The sequence below is a fragment of the Buteo buteo genome, chromosome 19, assembly GCF_964188355.1.
Source record: "Buteo buteo chromosome 19, bButBut1.hap1.1, whole genome shotgun sequence".
NCBI lineage: Eukaryota > Metazoa > Chordata > Aves > Accipitriformes > Accipitridae > Buteo > Buteo buteo.
In genome coordinates, this window is record NC_134189.1 from 8,654,668 (window position 1) to 8,670,710 (window position 16,043).

Genomic DNA, 16,043 nt, shown 5'->3' on the forward strand with positions numbered 1-16,043 from the left:
ATTTTGAGCTAGACTGTTGGTGAAAGCTGTGCCTTCCCTTTAAGAATACGTGTCTTCTCCCAAGCATCAGTTTTCTTTAAAGAGAAAAGGGGGAGAAAGGGAATAGCTACTTAAAAGTCACAGCAAAGGGCAGCAAAAGATCTAAATCAGCTGCTCTTTCAACAGTGAGGAATACCATGACAATTCTTGGGGGGTGGGGAGGTGGTGGTGGTGGGGTGGTGACTGCAGCCCCTCTATCTTCAGTCTCACTGAACACTGACACAGCAGAGGGGTTACTGATATTACATGCTATCAACAGAGAAGCTGTGGCTTCTCCAGCTGTGCAAGTGCACCACACAATCTGAAACATGTCAGCCAGACCTTCCCGACAGGCACCGCACCTTCAACGGGAACTGCTGGGTAACCTCAGGGACATAGGCAGCCCCAGCCTGCTTCTTGTGCAGTGACACCACGACGAAGTACTCAAACAGCTGCCTCTCTTGATATTCGATCAAGTCCCGTTCCAAGGTTTGGTACCGCGGGGTTTGCTTCAGGCGAGATTTCACATGCACCAGGCGCTGGCTGTGAGCTACGAAGAAAAAGATTGGAGATTGTGACTTTGTCTAGCTCTTTGCACACAGCACCAACAGTGCTTTGCACAGACTTATGGATAAACTCAAAACCACTTCACTGCATTTACTTTGTCAGTGGCTGAGTAAGAGGTGGGAACCATTTGGTAGCTGCACTATAAATATCGACAGCGATGGGACATAACCTTGTGAGTGCCATCACCCTGAAGAGCTTTGGCAGCCGAAGGATTTCAGGGATAGCTTTTACAGCTGAAGACAACCCAAACTGATATCCATGTGGGACATGGTGTGACAGATAATGTCTGGGCATTCATCCTAGCATTCATTTATGCGTCTTTCAAAGCCAGCAGTTAGGTGATTGATCACCTTTGTTCAGAGGACGCTATGGGGAGCAATCCCCACGGTTTTACAAGACTAGCATTTGGGTCGGGCTAGGGCTCCACTGGTTGAGTAACGCTGGGGACTCCCAGCTTCAGTAACGCAGGCTGGGATGTAGGCCAACAATAAAAAAATGCAAAAAGAGGTGCGAATGAAAAAGGCTGGCTCATGCCAGTCCTTCCTGTGCCTAAAACTAATCTCTCAGGACCATGTTTCTACAAGTTCACCCAACACAATGGGAAAACAAGAAAAACTGCCAAGCAAGCTGTAACTGCAACACACATGAGCTGTGGGACAATAAACATTCCAGCATGGAAAGTAATGAAAAGCTGCCTGCTGAGAAGAGACCAGATGAGATTCGCTAAGACCACCCCCCTGCTTTGTTTTACAGTCGCATCCCAAATTAAATCTCCATGATGTCTCCCTTGCCCCTACTACAAAAGAAAGAAAGAATTAACTACAAGCAGAGAGTACAGCACATTCTCACAACTGTGCTTTCTGTGAATGCGGGTGGCAATGCAACGTTTTGACAGAAACAACAACCACAGGGATACTGCAGAAAATCCAAATACCTAAGGTATCTGCTTGGGAGACAGAGCTTCCTGAGAGATGGTATATACTTTAGGACAGACACTTGACCTTTTGTCTGCTAAAGTTGTGCCACTCATGGACTATTCCAGACAATACAATTTAAAGTAATCTTGAGGTACCTCTTAAATCAGAGAGTGTAGCAACCCCTGGAAAGATGGCTCAGACTCCTTTCTCTCATCACCTCTTATGCTATTTGCTCTAAGGCTGTAATTCTTCAAAAGTTTTCAGAAGTGGTTTCTGTTTTACCAGGGACTTCAAAAGGAGCAGTATCACAGCAATGCTGAGCACTTCTGAAAAGCTCGCTCAAGCTCTACATTGTTTATATTCCGAAAAGCTCACTCAAGCTCTACATTGTTTATATTCTGTGCAACCTACTAAAGATAGCAGGATTTTACTGCTGTCATGATGGCAGAGTTTGTCTTCGAACATTTTTCCTTCCCAAGGGTCAGCTCTTATGGCTCTGACATGCAGTCTGATGATTGCTGTGTGATGATTTACTGTGTCTCAGATGAGGTACAGTGACTTGCTAAGCAGAGGTAACTGGCTGGTGTGTTTGGTCTGTTAAGTAAAACATACAAAATCGAAAGTCCTAGATAAAAGAGACTTGCTAAATCAACTCACTTTCCTATTTAAAAACAGGAAAGTTGACAGTTGAACAAGTCATAAAGCAAAATACAGGTGTAGCTAGAGAAAACAGCAAGTGCCAGAGCTCCTGTTCACAGTTATATAGACTTGCAGAGTCACTCAGATCCAGGTATGAATCTGGATATTGTTCAGAATCTGGTGCTGTTGGATTTGAGGTGACTTCACATGATCTCGATCGTCCCCTCTATAGGCAGCTCCTAGCTGCAGTTATACAGATGTTACAGAGAAACCCACAGCAATGCACATGATTCACTATGGCAACCAGTAACAGGCAAAGGTTTGAGTCTTCCTGGCCACATCTACACTGTCTTTCTCAGCTACATCTGAACATGGACTGTATTTTACAACATCATGTTTCAAGACAGTTGTGAATGTAATTTCTGCACAATCTGGGTGCAAACCCTCTCTCCCTATCTCCAGGCTAGCCTGAGAACCTGTCAAAAGTAGGTGGTGGCAGCAATTTTCAGCTTGATCTTGCTAACGCAGCAGTACAGATAGAAGATTTCCCAATGCAGAGGAAAGCAAGAGCATACAATAGTTCCTGTAAGCACAGCTTCCCACACAAGAGGGAACTCAGACTGAGGTTTCTGTTCTAAAAACCTGAAAGAGGGTAAGGACAAACACTCCTAAGCACAATGCACTGTGGTTGACACAGAGTGGGAACTGCTGTTTATGCCTGTTTTTCAGCTTGGGAACTGATCTGCTACCCAGATCAGGTGTGCATGTGCATCAGGAAACTTTGGAATCTGAGAGAGTTTGCATCTTACATTCTAACTCTGCCAGGACTTTGAATTTGCCATATAAAATCCCAAAAGACTGTAATGCCACCAGCATGTCACAGGGCTAATTACCAGTACAAGAAGGTTTCAGAAGAGTATTATGGAGACCAGTATACCGTATAGCTCTACCAGAGTGAAGCAAGCAATGAAGCGCTTTATCACTGCCCTGACAATGCAGAAGTGTTTAGCAATAAACCATACACTGCGATTCTGTTTTCCTAGTTAGCCAGTCTGGCTGGTGGCTTTTCTCCCTTAGTAAATGTGTAGTGGGGTTTCTGAACACAGTGTCCTGTGCAATACTGCTTCTGTCATTCTGGTCACAAATTTGTGACTGTGTACTTGGAAAAACCTCACTGTATTTCCAGAGCGTCCAAGCCATCTCCTAGGAAAGTCAGTGCAAACAGCTTTGATAGGAATTGGAACAGATGCTTGTTTTGGACTCCTGTAGTCCTCTGCCCACGGATTTTTCTTCTGCAGTATTGAGATTTTTGTTTTTCACTGTGTTCTGAGTGGAAACAAGCTCCTTCTCCAAAGGCAGAACACAGAGACCCAGGATCTTGGAGCAGAGTTTATCAGGAACCATTTGCTCTCTTCACACATTTGCCTTACCTTTCAGCTTCTCTTCAGTATCACTGTCTGATTCACTGTTTTCGTCTGTAACTAGGAAAAAAAGAAAGGGGAAGATGAATTAAGTAAAGCCTATTTATAACTGTGCATTTTTTATCACTGGCATGAGAAAGCCAGGCCTGGCAACTTCAAGGGGGAAGACAGTATAGATCCCAAGGGCCTTGTTCTTTTCAAGGGTGCACATCACAGACATTTAGCTTACCAACCTTGGGATCTTCCCATTCGTTCAGGGAATAATAAAAAAAAAAAACCAAACAACAAAATCAATTTTGCACAGCCAAAAGAGTTGCCTAAAGAATAAAATGTGAGACCAGTATTTTATCCAATTCTGTATAAGCACAACACCAAGGCAAAACACTGATTAATAGGCAGTAGTTTGTGGGACAAGGGATAAAAACAAGCAAACAACAAAAACCCACAATTGCCAGACTGAGTTGTACTCAAGGTCTATATGGTCCAATAGCCTGTTTCTGTCAATGATGCCTTACATGCTTCAGAGAGGTGTATAAAAAATCATGCAGAGAGAAGTCTGGGATGCTTCCCCTAAAGGTTCATATAAACACACCCATCCACTCTGTGGGTGTATATCCTATACAAAATAGGATAAACAGTAACGAGCAATTGTAGGAAACAAATAGAGCTGGTGGTCACCTTTCACTGGAAATTAGGGTGTTTTGGAAAAAAATACTGTATTAGAAAGACATAATTTTAAGTTTTACAGAGATGAGACGTTTAAAAGTAATTGCTCTGAAGTACCTGAACACTTCTGGCAAGTTGTTAATTGACAATGGGAGGCTGAAAGTCTCAATCCTGCTATGATGGAGATGGTCCTACAGTCTAGTCTAGAAACCCTGATTCCCAACTGAGGCTATTTGTTTATTGGGATGCTGAAGGAACCAGGACTGTTTCAAAATCTACTATCTTCCATTGGACAGTTCACTAAAGTGACACATTCCTGCAAGATATTTTGGATCTCAACAAATCAGTCTCTTTGGACAGAACATTCCTCTCCAAAGCTCCCAGCCTGTTCCAGAAATAAACATCAAAAAGGGGGGACATTTTTGATGTGACCTATAAGGTTATCATGGAAAGCCAAGGAATGAAAATGAAGCAAGAAAAACAAAAAAAGTTCTGTTTTAATGAAAGTCTTTTGGGCAGAGGAATAGCCTTTATCTTCCCAAAAGAAAGTGTGGAAGCCCCAACTCAGTCTCACTCTGGACTGGAAGAAGCACTAGAAAACATCACATAAATCACTAAGCCAGCCTAAACTCTAAGAGAAGTCCTCAAAAAGTCTTAGATGTATGATGATTCAAAGTTCCTTTACCTTTCCCTGAATTGCTCTCTGTAGACTGCGATAGTCTCTTGACACGTTTCTTTCCCCTTCGTGCCTCATAAATGGCATTGATTTTCAACACAAGCTGCTCATCAAACACACAAACAAACAAACAAGGTTATTTTCCTCCCCAGGCAAGAAAGCAAGCTAGAATTTCATGCAAAGTGCTCTGTTTCCCAATCTTGGCCATACTGAAACTCTTCACTTGGTGGCCCAGAACTGACAATTACCAGCATTTACCTTGCACAGCAACCTGCACTTGTGCTGCCAACAGCCACACTTACTCTGGTACAGAAGCAGTACAGTCATGCTGGCATGGCAGGAGCCCAAGGTAAGAAGCCCTGACGGAAGGCCAGGCCTTAATGCATTTCCACACTGTGAGGCCATATGAGCTTGATGGTGCCCACCTGGGCCTCTCCATACTGTGGTCCACACTCCAGGGATCATCCAGAGGGTCCCTTGGGAACCTATTCTGGTCTGCAGGTTTGAAAGCAGAAAACTGGCTGGAGGATGACAGAAAACTTCAATGTCTTTATGCCTTTAATGTCTGCTGCGGGATGTGCTGGAAAAGCCTTCATACCAAGCATGGGGGAAACACATCACACAAGGAACGCTGAAGAAATTGAGATGGGTGGGAGCCAATGATGCTGAAGTACTTTACACTGGTGGTTTTCTTTGCAAATCCTTTAATCCCTGGCCTCCCAGCTGGCCAGGAGAGAGGAGGACATTTCACTGTTGGGCATAGCTGGGCTTAGTGGCTCATTCAGTGCCTCTGGTCCCCCTATCCATCCCTGAAGGGGAGCAGAATTGCAGAAGGACCATGCCAGACTTCCCCAAGCCTCCTTGAGCAGAGCTGCCTCCTTGTCAAGGTCCCAGGCAGGAGCAGCAGGACATGGCCACAGCATTCAGATTTATTCCAGAAAGTCTGGGATCCCTGCACACATGTCCTGAGAGCTCAAGGTAAGACAGACCCACCGCACACTTGGTTGGGGAACTCTGAATCCAAATATTTAAGTGAGAGGCAGGGTGCTCTGATGTGGAAGTGCAGTCTTCACCCAGCTGCCCAACTCAAGTCTCAGGCTGATTTTGCCACTAACACAGTAAATCTCAGTTCTGAGCTTGCTCTGCAAGACTGCTCAGTGGCACTGCCTGGTAAATATATAGTCATAATCTTCCCTTCAGTTGAAATAAAAGTATGTGTGAACACACTGACAGAGCTCAAGCATGAGCACAGATGTGTAGGCATACTGGGAAAGAAAACCCTAGACATTTGTAGCCTTTGGCTCATTCCTGAAGAGCTGAGGTATATAAAGAGAGCATTTAAAAAATCAGATATGCAAACATGAACAGGAAACAAAGAAGATACACAAACACATCCCTTTGTCCCCAAATGAAAACTGTGGGTTCAATAAAAAAAAAAAAAAAAAATATCACCACAGACAGTCCCTGGTAGCCTCTGCTTGTCCTGCAAAGACTAGGGTAAGCAACTGTGTTTTTATAACTCTGTTTTTGTAACATTCAATAGATAGACTGCTGCCAAACCTCATTTGGACTGAATACATTTCCTAACAGATCTGAAAGAAAATAAAATTGAAACAGAGTCATGCCGTATCCAAATACGAAGTAGGAAACGTTACTCCAGAAAATGCTCATGACTACAGACAACTCCTTTTTGTCACTCAAATGTCAATATTTTCATTGTTCACCTACAATCACACCCTACCTTGAATTAGAATCAGCCAATGCATGAATTAGACCTAGGAAAGAACAACAGATTGCCAGGAGGGAATAACAACACAACACACAGACAATTTCTGTCCCATGCATCAAGCAAAGAAGGAAATATGATGGGGTATGTCTTTTGCAAAAATATTGGGTTTTTTCCCCCTCTGACAAACTTCAACGTTTATCCAAAAATTAAAATGCTTTTTTTTTCTTCTTCTTATCTCTTCTGACAATCATATCTCAGACAGAAAAATAACTTCCTCAAAACTTGCAGAGATATTTGTGAGCCTTCTCCTTCAGGCAGTAAGGGGGTTAAACACAAGTCAAGTCAACTGCCAGGACAACAGCTATCTTGCAGGGATGCCACACTGGAAACTAACGAAAACATTGTCTCATACTCATGTTCCTGCATGGAAGAAGCCAAGCAAAAGAGATAAAGCCCTAGATTTACCTTGGGAATCTTCCTTCTCCTCTTGCCATTCTGAGGGTCTCCCAAGGAGAAGAAGGTGTCATCTGGACTGCTGGGGGTGGAGGGAGGGCTGATTTTGGATGGTGACCCAGTCCCATCACGGCTCAGTTTCCGTATGTCTGGCAGTTTGAAACTCCGCCGCTCTGAGTTTTGTCGGAAAAAAATGGGCTTGGAAAGTAACTGGAAATGGAGGAAAAGGCATGAATGAACACAGGACCTCATCTGCCTTTGCTTCACTGCTAACGCTGTCATGGCGGTAAATCCAGTGGGGCAGCCAGAGCACTCAGCTGGCAAAATAGTCCTGAGAACACTCACGGATTTCTGCACACGCAAGGAACTCACCCAGCTGCCGGGCTAGACCAGGACTATCTTGACCAGAAATTTAACCATGCCATATTCATTCCAGACCAGAACACAATCTCAGGTGTTGGCCAAGAAGCCTTGCTCCAGTGTGAAAAAAAAAAAATCTCCCAGGACTTGTGTAATCCACAGGCTGGGACTGTAAACAGGACAAGACTAACCAACCAGCCAACCACAAGCATTCGGGATCAGGAGCAGCTAGCCAGGAAGAACAGAGAAGCAGTGAGACTAGACAAAAAGCACTGTCAGTATGGCTGTCTTTGACAGTAGCCAGAATTAAATATTTCAGAGGAGGGTACGAGAAGTGCCATGATAGACGATTATGGAGACTAGTTTCCTCCTAAGCTCATTGGCAAGTTCAGTGGGAGCACAACAGTAGACATTTAAGTACCAGAGTAAAGTTCTTAAAAGTCCCTGACCAAAAACAGCATCAGAGAAGCAGAAAGCTCAGTTCCAGATAAAGAAGGGGAAACCACTTCTCACCAGAAAGATGCTCAATAAGAACTCTTTTTATCTTCTCCTGCAGAATTTCCCAGCAGTTATGACAAGGTTAAGTCGCACCTTTTCTGTGCACTGTATCTGCTGCGCTCCCAGGGGATGTATCTATGTGGCACTAAGCGGTGTTGGGGAGAGGTATTCCAAGCTAATTCTGAACAAGGCACAGCAGCACCATAGCTGAGGCAGCATAATGATCTGCATCCATCAACAGACACACTCAGCAGAGTTGTTAGCCAGACCAATTCATTCATTCAGGTTAGCTCAGGTGTCTCTGGATTGTTTGGCAGAAGACACTCAACTCACAAAAATGCTTACCACTCACAGAGAAGTCACACGTTAAAATGAGGCTGGGAAAAGCCTTTGCACTGAAGAATCTCATCCTGCACTAGCGATACAACATGAAAGTCTGTCCACACCCATCCCCATCAGTCTCTAGCCTGGCCAGGTTCTCCAGTGTGATTCACACTGCAGTTGCAAACCCATCAGTTGCCAAGAGAGCTGCAGCTTTTCTTTTCTGACTGATGCAGATCATGGCTTTTAGATGTCAAATCACTGCAGTGTAACATAATTACTCCTATTCAGCTCTTTACTAAGTGTCTCCTGCTGGGAACCATATCTATGGTGAAAGGCATTCCTGTGTAACACTGCAGGCCCCTCTTGATAGCACAGGTGGGAAATCAGGGTGCACAGGTGATTGCAAAGCTCTCTGAGGGAAATCAGCTTCATCCCCACACTCACATATAGACCCTTGCTGCTCTAGACCTAACTAGCAACAAGGAGAATGGATTAAGAACCACAGAACAATTTTCACTTTTAAGTGTTGAATTATACAAAGAAACCTCAGTTGCTGATTAAGCTGGTTGGAAAAGAGCAACGAGGCAAGAAATGCTGCACGTCAAACTTCTGAAAACATTGGGTAACAGCTCTAATAATAGCTGCAACTTGGAGAGCATGGGAAAACCCTTTGGTCAGGAAAATAATGTTTAGATCTCTGCTATCCACTCTTAACGCAGTTGCTGCGAAGATGACTTCTGCTGCCATATTGCCCCTGCTGTTCCAGGCTTGGACTATCTAAACAGACAACAGGAAGCAACCAAAACAGCTTGGGAGGCTGAGAGCAAGGCTGGCCTTTGTAAGCCCTGAGCAAGAGATGCAGACCAATGTTTTTTACCTCTTCTTTCGGTTTCACTGCCAAGGAAGAAAATGGCACCATGCTGTGAGCTGTGCTGCTGGTGGGGACATCCTTTTAGTATCGGCCCCCTAACCAGGGGACTGGCATTGCATTAGTTACCAGCAACCAGTCTCACCAAGGAGAGAGCAAAAGAGTCACCCTAAGGGAGGGGGTTGTAGAGGCATCTTGGCATCAGCATGGGCAGACTGTGTACTGCCCACTGACACTGAGCCAAGATGACTGCAGGGCTTGACTACCCAAGCACTTAAATGCCCTCTTTGAGGGCAGGAAGGGTTTTCTTGCACTATATTAACAAAAGGTCTTCCCCCCCTACCAGGGGAAGGTAGCTCTGGTGTGAAAAACGGTGAAAGCCAACAAACCATTTGTATAAGGGAATGCTGTTTTTTACTTTGCTAAAGGGCAATAAATACCCTCTCATCAAACTGTGCTCTGACCAGTGGTAAAAGACAAAAAAGAAAAAACTTCAACATGATGAAGGTCAAATCGGCAAAATTCCACTTTTTCCACACAGAACCTGGATTTCACCCAAAAACTTTCTGGAGCCAGAGACGTGGCCACTCAAATCAAAGTACCTTAGTGGGAGTCCCAGGTACAGAAGAGGTGGGAGATGCTGGGAAAGCCAGGACACATTTCTTCCCCAAACAACGGCTGTTGGTCTCAATGTCTTCATAAGGGTTTTCCTTTGATGGTGGATCTGCAGCAAAAAGCCACAAGCAAAAGATTGTAAGTGCAGAAAATCCTTGAGGTTGGCCATAAAAATCTGTTTGGGGATCTGCTGGCCTTCTCCCACCTCCCACATCAGACATAAAGACCTGTTCTTAAGCATTCCTGCAATTGCTTAATTGTCTCCATAGCCCTAGAAGTCCAGCTGCTTGCTGGACAGCGTCCAAACCCTGACACTGACATATGCAGCCATAAGAACATATCACAGATACTACAGATGGAAAAGACGCAGCGAGTCCTCAAGTTCATTTCCCTGTCTTCAGAGGAGCTGTGAGGTTCTCATGCATATCAGTCCATAATTATATTTCCTTCTTTCCAGTCTTCTGCTTAGAATTGTCTCCAAATGAAACTGTGAGCTAAAGGCTAGCATAAAGGTCCCCTCTTCTCTGTTTAAACCCCACATTTAGGGGGACCTCTGGTCATCATTTAATTGAGGGTGAAGCGACGCACTGCTCTTGGGCTGACTCTGCATAAAGATTTAATCCACTCTCTGAACATGGATGTCTGTCGCAGAACACAGGTTTTCAAACACATCTACCAATCATGGATGCCTCGATCTCACATGGCCCACTTTAGAAGGAGGAAAGGATTCACCTCACCTAACCTAGGCCATCCAAAGTCAGGATGCTGTCTCCCTGGAGGGGGCGGGGAGGGACACCTCTAAAGTAACATTCAGCTCATTCTTACCTAGGATCTGCTCAAAAACACAAGGCTTGAATGACCACACAGGTGTCCATTTCTTTCCATTTATCCTAGACATGAGGCACACAACTAATCTGAGTTTTAAACACCCAAAATTACATATAATGAAATTCTTAGATTCCACTCCTCAGCAGTGCTGGGAAATGCAAGCACAAGCGTGTTCAAAAAGAACACACAACTCTGAAAAAGCAGGTTGTGACACCTCTATCTGAGCATCTAAGAAACCAATGACAAAGGCTTAGCCCAAGCATCTGCATGGGCAGGCAATTTGTTATGAGATTTCTCTCTTCATTGCCATCATTTCTTGCCATCCCAGTGGACAGCTGGGACTCAAAGCAACTGCCTTTCTTTATTGTAACGTAATGCTTGGCTGAGAGCAAAGACTGGAGGTCATTGATGCTGCAGGCCTCTGGAGCAGGGACCAGTAACAGCTGTAGGATCTAACTGGCATGCTCCCACCTGCCTCCTCTGCTGGGGCAGGAGTGCAGTTGAAGTCTTCAGACAAGGACAGAAACACAAATCTCTTCCAGCGCTGTCTTCTATCTGTGGCTTGGTGATACCCAGCACTACAGTGGTGGATCTGAATTCACCAAGGAAGAGAAAGTAAGCATGTGTGACACCAGCAAAGCAAGTCTGCATGAACATTTTCTCAGCAAACATGCTCCTGTCCCTGAAAGTGGCTCCACTTTCTAATTTCAATGGCACACTTCAGTACTGAAAATATACTTCAGCTGTCACATAACTGCGTAGATTGGAGAAAAAAGAACAAGCTTGGGTTCTGTTGCCTATCCCATCCTCAAACTGCTCGTCAGCATGTTCAATTAGCCTCAGTCTAGAAGAACAAACACCATTTCTCTCTTTTTGACAGATAAACCTTGTCATCCATCTGCCCATTACAATCTCCAATATTCCAGGTAAGCAATGGCTAAGGGGTAAAAAGATGGTGCATGAAGGGATTCTGTGTGATTTGCTGGGAAAAGGAATGGTTCTCCCACCAATAGCTGAACTCTCCCCTAAGTCACACATGTGAATATGCGGTGTATGTGTGGGCTTGCATGCCCTGATGGACACACATGATTGTCTGCGGGTCAGCACTAGTATCCTGTGGCTGAAGTCTTGGTTCCCCCTCTGTTGGTGTGGTTTCCACATGTTGTTTGTTTTGTGGACTACACTCGCCTGTAGACTTGTGAAAAACAAAACTGTAGCTTTTTTTTTTTTTTTTTCCCCCCAGTTATCCATGTCCACCCCTCCTTTTCCCAAGCTTCCATTGTAACACCACCAGGACTGCAGGAACCAATTAAAGATCACTGACTCCAGGCAAAGCCTAAACATGCAGCAAGAAAACAAAAACCAAACATGGCCCATTAGCTGACAATTACCCATAACTTTGTTTTCTTCTAATCTCTGCAACTAAAAGCTGGAGGGGAGAGGAATTTCAGCCTGGTATTTGAGTTCCCTGCAAGCTTGGGACACAGGGGTGTGCTTGTGTTTGAATGGATGGATTTGCCTATACAGCCACTCTGTAATGCTATCCATGTTATTCCAGCTGACGAGGTGACCCTTACTCAGTGGTTTCTGAGACCTCCCACCACGCCCCAACACAAAAAAACCCACCAACAGCTGCTCAGGCAGTCCCTGTTCCTTTGGCCCCCCAACTAAAGAGAAGAAAAAAGCAAACATGAGCCCCTTAGCTCCACAAACGAGGCCGACGGCTTCAAAAATGTCAAAAAGGACAGATTGGCATCATCTTGTCTGCCATCAGTCCCAAAGGAACACAATTCCTTTGAGAGATCTTTCTTATCAAGTATGATCCATTTTTAATCATATCAAAATAATAATGCCTGACCTGCTCCTCAGAAAGCACATCTCCTCCCATGCCAAACAACACAGATCACCTTTGTAGGGTTACAGCTGCATGGTGAGAGCTGATGCAGCTATTCTTTTCCTATCCTGCTAAACTCAGCCAAGAGCTTTACCAGCCTACAGCTACTAAAACTTATTAAGGCTTTTTCAAGAGGGATGCTTCTATTCTGTGTTCCATAAAAGGCCATCTAACTCAAAATATTTAAAAACACTATATAAATTGAGAGTGTTACAGGAAATAATCTTTAAAATGGCATTGATCTGCCCTCAAAGTTAGATAATGAAATAAAACTCAATTTCAAAGATTGCGGGACATAGTTTCTTAATTTCAAGGGTACCTGGAGCCATACACAATCCTATTTCTAAACTGCGGAATTGACTTCAAGGCTATGTTTTCAGGCTGTTCGCACCATCTCAGTGGTGACAAGCTCACCACAATGGACAGACCAGACCTGTGAGAATTAGTCCACAGGACAAAAGGAAGACAGAGGAGAGATGCCAGCAAAAAAACAAAAAAGCTAGTTCCCATGTGCCTCAGGTTCATCTTTGAAGCTGATGAGTTTTGAATTATTCCATCCCTTTTTCCTGTTACTTGCCAATAATGTGTGTAAAATGTGTCTTGGTTTGCATCTGCATAATAAACATACTTTATTCAGCACCTCTGGTGAGTGCCTGTTGACCACAAGTCTTCTCAGTTACTCAAGCATTAGCAGTCAAATCCCTTCCCCGTCCAAAGCTCCTACCCAGTATGTCCTGTCCAAAGCTCCTACCCAGGATGTCTTCATAGACGTTCTCCTCAGATAAAGTGCGTGTGAGGGCCAGCTTGGTCTGCGCGTACCAATCCACCCGGCCGTTCTCAGACGATGACTGCAGCAAGTCTTCAAACTCATACGACTTCCTGCACCATTGATAGGAGGGGAGAAGGAGCAAAGAGGAGAGTGGTACAGTTAACCAGCATTTATAACCAAATCACAGCTAATTCACTTCTCCAACATGCCACACAGCTGGCAAAATGAAATAGGGAGAAAAGAATGTTTCACAGCCTCATCCCATATAGAGCATGAAAAAGTAACACTGAAATTGGTTATTTTTATCAGCCACAGAAATAAAGGCATTTCAGGGATGCTGTAGATAATCTGGGTTGTCATGGCAATAGCACACGGTGAAGGTGCAAGTGTTAAGTGGCACAGCCTGCACCATGGCACGGAACCTTAGGCCATGAGAGGTCCCATTCACAGCACAGATGCTGCTCTTGGCCAGAATAGGGCAGCCCCAAAATCAGCTCTCTGAGCAGTAGAGGAAAGCAATACTTGCATGCAGGATGGTAGAAAGGGTAAAAACAATTAAGTGTCCTCCACTAACAAACCTGGAAAGTTTCAATTTCTTTCTTGTGCCTAAGCCAAGAATTTTTAGGTGACAGTTTATGCAGGCAGCATTAGAAACAGCTGTACATTTTATGCTCCCCACCCCAAAAATGTGTGACAATTATAGGGAGGGGAGAAAAGGCAAGAAAGCACTCCAGAAGAATATATACACATCGGATTCAGTTAGAGGAATAGGTTTACTATGAACAGTGAAAATGCTGTGGTACAGTCCAGAGATTATCATTCCAGACCCCGTTCCAGACCAGCTGTAGTCATTTTGTAATTAAACAGATTTTCTGCTAACAAAACAAACCCCTAAACCCCTCAGTCTTGGGCTTGAAGGTTAAGCCATGTAATGCAGTGACCTTAAAGCCAAAATCTGCCATGACTTATCCCTCCACAGTTACCCTGTGAAGTTGTGCTGGCCACTCATACGTCCTAAGAGATGACTGAGTGCTCGTTATGGCCAGCAAGGCTCTCTGGGGAACGTGAGTGACCAGGGAAGATCCGTCTCTCCCAGAGAGATATGGGAAGGCAAGACTCCACAATGAAGACCAACACCTTTGTGAAACACAGCCTCAATACCTGTGGTCGGCGTTGTTCTTGTGCTTCCCGCTCCAGAGCCTCCTGCTGACAGCTGACGGGGGAGGAGAGGAGGGGAGGGGAGGGGGAGGAATGGATGGCAGAGGAGGTAAGTTTCTTTTATTCCTAGCTGCTGGCACCCAGTCCTCTTCCCCCTCGTGTTTGAAAGTCCGTCGGGGCTTTGGCAGCGGGTTGATGAAGGGTTTCTTCTCCGGCACCCCTGGCTCCGTGTACACGTTCTCCACCATGCAGTCCTTGGATTTCGCATGAGAAGTTCTCACCTCTTCTAGAGTCCCAAAAATTGGCTCACTGATTTCAGAGTCCAAGCCAAGAAGCCTTTTGTTGATTTCAGCCCCACATATGCTCTCATGGCCCTCGGGAGCTGTCTGTCCTTGTGCTGCCTTCTCCTGCAAGCACTGTGGGGAATAGTAAGTACCAGGCAACTGTGGCTGCAGCTCTGCTGAGCCGTCTTTCAAAGCCTGCTCTAGTTTCTTGACCTGACTAAGCACTGAAAGATTCTCCTTCTGGACCTCCCACTTCCCACCTTTCACCTCCTTACATTTTACAGGACTGGACTCCACTTCCTCATCCTTCTGCGCTTCCCCCTTTCGCTCTGCTGCCTGCCCTGTGCCTTTCTGAGTTCCTGTTTTCCGCTCATCCTCTTTCCCTGCCCCTTTGCACTCCAGTTCCCAGTTCATAAGTCTCTTGGTCTCGACTTTCCGAGTCACCAGTGCTTCCCCACTCGTCTTCTCAGTTACACAGGGCACCTTGTGTTCCTCTCTAACTCCTTGCTCCTCCTCTCTGCGAGGAGCAGACTGCGTTTCCTTTTTCCCTTCCCATTCCGAAATTTTGTCCTTGATGCTGAAGGACTTATTCCTCAAGGCAATTTTTCCAGGTGACCGTATATTCTGAGTGCCTCCTATCTGTCTCCTGATGATTTTACTGTTTTCTTTAACGTTCAGATCTACAGATGGGTCACTGATGATCATTTTGGGACTAAGCATGTTCTGCTGAAAGCAGTCTAGCCTTGGATCCAACATCAAGTTCTCCAAGGCTCCCAGTGGATTCTTCCCCACAGAAGAAACTGGTTCAGCTTCAGGTGTTAAACCCAGGGTGACAGAGGCACCTTCAGAACATCTCTCATTCAAAAATCCACACAAAGGTCTTTCTAATTCCTTCACAGCTGCTGTATTGCTTTTATCTGCAAGCTTGATCCTACACACCAAAGACAAAAAGAGAAGAAACATCCACCATCATTGCTTACCCTTGGTTTAGTCCATCAGCTCCACAAGCTCTACTCGTAAAGTTGATAACAGCAAAGGATGCTCAAACCAAGCACTTGAGAGACAGGTTTATGGGGGAGGACACTCAGGGAAAGGTCCTTCTAGCCAGAATACAACAGTCTCCTCTTGTTACGACTAAGACGCAGCTTGAAATGAAGTCTTTCTCTGTGGCAGAAGTAGGTGGCAGGTGAGAGAGGTATTTTTTGTACATCAGACAAGCTGATATCAATGAAAGGTTCACCAGCGTTTGTGTCTGTGTGTTTGTGTTCAGAAGTGCAGTACAGTTTTTGACATTGTCAGGGCATTAAGCAGGTCCACTGCAAATAAATGCAAAATGGATCCTTTGCAAACAATAGCAAA

At 44.8% G+C, this 16,043-nt stretch overlaps 1 protein-coding gene across 4 annotated transcripts in view; it reads right to left on the reverse strand.

Moving 5' to 3' along the window:
• The window catches only part of DENND2A (DENN domain containing 2A), a 61,618-nt gene that overhangs the window by 19,101 nt on the left and 26,474 nt on the right, over positions 1-16,043 (reverse strand). For 2 of the 4 annotated variants that reach the window (XM_075052003.1, XM_075052005.1), the window contains 7 exons: positions 14,404-15,615; positions 13,225-13,352; positions 9,739-9,860; positions 7,099-7,296; positions 4,914-5,007; positions 3,572-3,622; positions 381-568 (listed from right to left, as the gene is read on the reverse strand). In XM_075052003.1, the coding sequence (XP_074908104.1) occupies positions 381-568; positions 3,572-3,622; positions 4,914-5,007; positions 7,099-7,296; positions 9,739-9,860; positions 13,225-13,352; positions 14,404-15,615 (1,993 nt within the window). Of the gene's footprint in view, positions 1-380; positions 569-3,571; positions 3,623-4,913; positions 5,008-7,098; positions 7,297-9,738; positions 9,861-13,197; positions 13,353-14,403; positions 15,616-16,043 lie in introns of all 4 variants that reach the window. The other 2 variants (XM_075052002.1, XM_075052004.1) reach the window with 1 other exon arrangement.